This window comes from Crocodylus porosus, unplaced genomic scaffold (genome assembly GCF_001723895.1).
Source record: "Crocodylus porosus isolate Cpor-Errol unplaced genomic scaffold, CroPor_comp1, whole genome shotgun sequence".
Lineage (NCBI taxonomy): Eukaryota > Metazoa > Chordata > Crocodylia > Crocodylidae > Crocodylus > Crocodylus porosus.
In genome coordinates this window covers 30,044,085-30,049,719 of record NW_017728949.1, presented here as the reverse complement: position 1 = coordinate 30,049,719, position 5,635 = coordinate 30,044,085, and the positions used below count along the sequence as shown (strand labels likewise).

General features: G+C 41.2%; 1 protein-coding gene across 6 annotated transcripts in view; it reads left to right on the top strand.

Annotated features, from left to right (window-relative positions):
- COL3A1 (collagen type III alpha 1 chain) overlaps positions 1–5,635 on the top strand; it is a 75,012-nt gene that overhangs the window by 39,243 nt on the left and 30,134 nt on the right. For all 6 annotated transcript variants that reach the window (XM_019553836.1, XM_019553834.1, XM_019553832.1 and 3 more), the window contains 2 exons: positions 1,511–1,555; positions 5,002–5,055. In XM_019553836.1, coding sequence (XP_019409381.1) covers positions 1,511–1,555; positions 5,002–5,055 — 99 coding nt within the window. The remainder of the gene's footprint in view (positions 1–1,510; positions 1,556–5,001; positions 5,056–5,635) is intronic.

The following is a 5,635-nucleotide window of genomic DNA, read 5'->3' as shown; positions in this document are numbered from 1 at the left end:
ACCTCTGATGGCAGACTGTTCCAGACCTTGGGGGCTCGGACAGTAAAGAAATTCTTCCTTATGTCCAGCCTGAAACGGTCTCGCAGTAGTTTATGACCGTTTGACTTCATCATCTGTTGGGGCGCTCTGGTGAACAAACGTTCCCCCAGATCCTGGTGGTCACCCCTGATAAACTTATAGGTGGCCACCAGATCACTCCTGAGCCTGTGCTTTTCCAGACTAAAGAGCCCCATGGCTCTCAGCCTGTCGTCATAAGGTCTGTTTTCCTGACCTCAGATCATGTGCGTTGCTCTTCTCTGGACTTTTAACTAACATAAAATCTAAGAGAAGAATATGTGCCATATATACTAAGCAGTGAAGTTGTCTGTCACATCTACAAAATAGATAACAATTCTCAAATGATTCCTGTTATTGTTTGGGGTATATTTTTTAATAACACTTAAGGGTATTTGTACATGCCACAGGGGGTTACTTTGGTTTAATTCTCCCTAAATTGAAGCAGTGGGTGTTTAAAAACACTGCTTCAATTTAGCGTGAAGTAAACCCCCGTGGCATGTTGTATACAAGGGTTGGGCCCAACCCTTACCTGCCTCTCCAGTGGCAGGGCGGGGAGGGCGAGCTGCCGGCACACTGAGCAGCCCCTGAGCTGCAGCGTGGGACTGGTGCTTCCCTCCACAGCAGTGGCAGTGCCCCCCAGGTGGCACTGGACCTAAGTGGTCCCAGAGGGCACCGCACCTGCAGAGGGAAGCACCAGGCCCCCATGCAGCTCAAGCAGGCAGGCTCCAGGAAGAAGAAGAAAAAAAAAGGATCAGGCTCATTTTTTTTTTTCTCCCTTCGGTGCAGCCTGCCTGCACAGGCTGCCGCTAGGCTGTCTACACAGGCTGCCTGCACAGCCCCTGAGATGCACATGGCCTGGTGCTTCCACTTACAGCAAACTAAACCACCTCAGAGATGTTTTATTTTGCTGCGTCCTAAAGTAAATTTAGTGTACATTATGCCACCGACATGTGCTAACAGCCTGCCATTAAAGTGCATTATGCCATCAACACGTGCAACCAGCTGCACCATTAAAGCAGTGCAAAAGGGCATTAAGCCATTTTGAAGGCCAATTTTGTGGCATGTGCAAATGGCCTATGTCTCTCTATGGTCTGCAAGTTACTGTAATTTTGAAATACGTAGCTTTGTTTGCTACTTTATTAATTCAATCTAAGACAAAGTCACACATCATATTTTGGGTTAGCCCTGAATGAAAGATTTTCTGGTATCTAATAGCACAGCAGAGGAAAAGCATAGCTGGTAGGGAACTTTTGGGTAATAGTTAATTATTAAGAAAATAGTTAATTATTAAGAACACATAGCTGGTGTATTCTGAGTTCCTTAATAAATAAGAAACATAGGAAATGTATTAGGCATAAGGAAACATAACTTGAGTGTCAATATCCTTGTTAAATGGCTTTTTACATTTTGAAAAAGAACACTCGATATCTGATATGTTTTATTTTTTCTGTAGGGTGCTGCTGGTAAAGATGGTATCCCAGGAGTAGCTGGTCAACCTGTAAGTACTTTTACTTATTCTCTTATTTTAATTATTACATTGATAAACTGTTGCTTCATATACTTGATATGCTAAATTAATGAATCCATAAGACCACAAAAAACCCATACTGAGACCAACAATTAGTCCATCTAACCCAGTACCCTGTACCCAAGTGTGGCAGCGGCAGATGCCACAGAGGGGGAGAACTAAACCAGATATAACTAGAGTGATCTTTCCCCTATTCAGTACCCTTCCTGATATCCACCATTATGGTTTAGAGATACCAGAGGAAACATCTCCAATTAGTCTGTTCAATAGCCATTAATAGATCTATTATACATGAATTTATCTACCACATTGCATGGTGTATAAATCTATTTGGTATGTAAGTCAACCCCATATTTCTGATCAAAAAGGTTAGGATTTTCATAGATCCAGTTTATATGTCAACCCACACTTTATAATGATCCATTTGTAAAGAATTCCATGTACAGTAAGTATTCTCTTGTAGTGGGAAGAATTCAGAAAAAACAATCACTGTCATGATTGTTTCTGAAGACAGTCATGCTAACGACCACCAGCTGTGAGTTACATACAATGAACAATTTCCTGAACACAATTTAAAATTCCTCAGTCATTTTCATCATTGGAAGTGTCAGCCCCAAACAGTTCCATCCAATCATCCAAATGATTAATTTGATCATTGTATGGGTCCTTCACATCAGAAGTTTCAGTTTATATTGGAAGTTTCATGTAAATGTTCAAAGATAAATGAACTTAGAAACATTTTTTTTTTTATTTCAAAGTAGTGCTATGGTGTATAAGTCAAGGTGGAAATTTAAGGGTAAATATTTTGGCTTCAAACTTTGACTTATATACCATGAAATACAGTAGTCTCCTTTTGAACCTGGCTAAGCTGTCTGCCTCTATTACCAACACAGTCATAAATTTCACCAAGCTTGATTCAGTTTATGAATTAATGTCCCACACAACACTATAGGATGCATGCACATACCTATATGTTTGTTTATTATTATAATTGAAATATAATGCACTTATTTTGAATGAAAAAGAAAAAGAAAATAACATAAACATGTCACTATATATGTGTGTGTGTATACCCTAATACCTCTCAAATTATAAATTTATGAAAATAGTGAAAATTTTTATATGGACCAGATTTTGATGACAGAAAAATCCTAGAAGAATGAGAAAGTTTACCATTTTCTCCCAAAAAGGAGGAGGATAGAGCTGTATTTTGGCAGGAATATATCAATATTCAGTGTAATATTGCAATCAGTGTAAAACATCCTTCATATGTTTGCTGCTCCATATGGAATAGGGAAATGTTGGACAGAACCTGGACATTAGGAGTAGGTGTCTAATGACTTTCCATAGCATTCTACTTGTGTAAATCTTTGGGATTTTCCTTAGATACATGAATTACAATAGAATCAGGTCTCTTTTTTTTACTAAATAATTTTTTTGATGGGGTTTGTCAGAGGAACCCAGGGGTATTTTATTCCTGAGGATCCAGAGTCTGCTATAATTGTCCTAACACCTTAAGTTTTCTACAGGCTTTAAATGCCACACTCAGAATTGTTTGGGATTATATGTAGAAAACTTAACAATTAGAAAATCACAGGTTCCTAACAAATGCATGGGATTTTTCCCATATAGCCTGATAAATGGTTCTAAATTGTTATTTTCCAGCCACTATAAACAAAACAAGTATGTTGCCCATTCTTCTGTCTTATGCACACACGCGCGTGCGCGCGCACACACACATTAAAATGAGCCATTAAATATATATTTTTACTTGACATTATTACATTACAATCAAATAATTCAATAAAAACACATGTGATTCCAAATTAGGAAGAGGGAGGACACAGGAAACTATAGGCCTGTTAGTCTTACCTTGGTCCTGGGGAAGGTATTTGAGAAAATCATCCAGGAGCACAACTGCGAGGGACTAGCATGGGAGTGTATGCTTAGGGACAACCAACATGGGTTCATCAGAGGCAGGTCCTGTCAGACCAACCTGGTGGCGTTCTATGACCAGGTCACTAAATCCTTGGAAGCAGGTGTCGTTGTGGACACAGTCTTTCTGGACTTTAGAAAAGCCTTCAACACTGTCTCTCACCCCATTCTCATTAAAAAATTAGGCAACTGTAGTGTCAATTCCTACATGGTCAGGTGGGTTGCCAATTGGCTTGAGGGCTGTACCCAGAGAGTGGTGGTGGATGGGTCATTTCCAATGTGGGATTTTGGGATGTGGGCAGTGGGGTTCTCCAGGGCTCAGTCCTCAGGCCTGCACTGTTCAACATCTTCATCAGCGACTTGGACAAGGCGGTGATTAGCACCTTGTTCATATTCGCAGATGACACTAAGATATGGGGGGAGGTGGGCATACTAGAGGGGAGGGACACGCTGCAATCAGATCTGGACAGGTTACAGAGGTGGGCAGATGAGACTAGGATGGGTTTCAATACTGACAAGTGCAAGGTGCTACACCTGGGGAGGAAGAACCAGCGGCATACCTGCAGGCTGGGGAACTCCCCTCTCACCAGCACAGAGGCAGAAAAGGATCTTGGAGTCATTATTGACTCAAAGATGAATATGGGCTGCCAATGTGGGGACTCAGTCAGAAAGGCTAACCACACTTTGTCATGCATCCCCAGATGCATCACAAGCGGGTCCAAGGAGATGATCCTATTCCTCTATGCGACTTTGGTCAGGCCCCAGTTGGAGTACTACATCCAGTTTTGGGCGCCACACTTCAGGAGGGTTGTGGACAACATGGAGAGGGTCCTGAGGAGGGCCACCCACATGATCAGGGGTCAGCAAGGCAGGCCATACAAGGAGAGGCTATGGGATCTGAACCTGTTCAGCCTCCACAAGAGAAGGTTGAAGCCTTCTGTAAACTGGCCAAGGGAGACCAGCAGGCAATGGGAGAGTCCCTGTTCCCCTGATCTCTACCAGGAGTAACAAGGAACAACGGCCATAAGCTGACAGAGAGCAGATTCAGGCTAGATATCAGGAAGCACTACTTCGCTCTCAGGGCGGCTGGGATCTGCAACCAGCTTCAAAGTGGTCTTCACTTCTACCCTGGGGGTCTTTAAAAGAAGGCTAGATAGATACCTTGTCAGGGTCATCTGACCCCAGCATTCATTCCTGCCTGTGGCAGGGGGTCAGACTTGATGATCTGCTCAGGTCCCTTCCAACCCTACTAACTATGAAACTATGAAACTATGAAGCTTGACTGGGGATCACAAAAGTATAGATGTGATACCTTAAGGCCATACAAATTTCCTCTTGTAGAGCATGGCTTAAGTTTTCCAAGTATTTCCGTAAAAGTATGACAGAAAAATATTTCACACAATCAGGTTTATTTCTAAATTAGAATATATTGCAGATGTTCTTCATTTTTTGCAATATTAACATTGTTCTCTTTATTTCAGGGGCCCCCCGGTCCTCCTGGAACTCCAGGATTCACAGGCTCCCCAGGTTTTAAGGTATCTATTCAAACTTATTTTAATATTTAATAAATATAATATTGAATATTATTTTAATATAACTACCTAAGATGTGTTGGTATGTTTTTTACTACATGGCTCTCACTGTCTGACTACTGTTACATCAATTTGACTCAATCTGATAGTTGGTGTGTTCTGTACATGGGAGGCGGTAAATCCTGCTACATTTCCCTGAGCCTTCCCATTGAAGGAAGCTCATATAAATGAATGGAGCAGGATTTTGCCCATTGTTTAAAAACTCTCTCATTTCTGCCTGTATTTTGGATATTTAATGATGGTTTTAAGGACTAGGCTGTCATGTATTTTATGTTGTGTGTAGGACAACTTCTCTGTTTCTTTCAGCAGATGCCATTACTAATTATTCTGTTTTTAAGATCTGATAGTTATCCACATTTAGATACACTCATAGTGTAAATAATAAAATCTTCCAATTAGTATTCTGGTTATTTATTTTGTGTCCCTCTCATGTGAAGCTAAGCCCATCACATCACAACCCGCTCTATATTAAGGAAGAATACACATCCTCGTTAATTAGCAAGGAGCCAGGGGAGGGGCACTC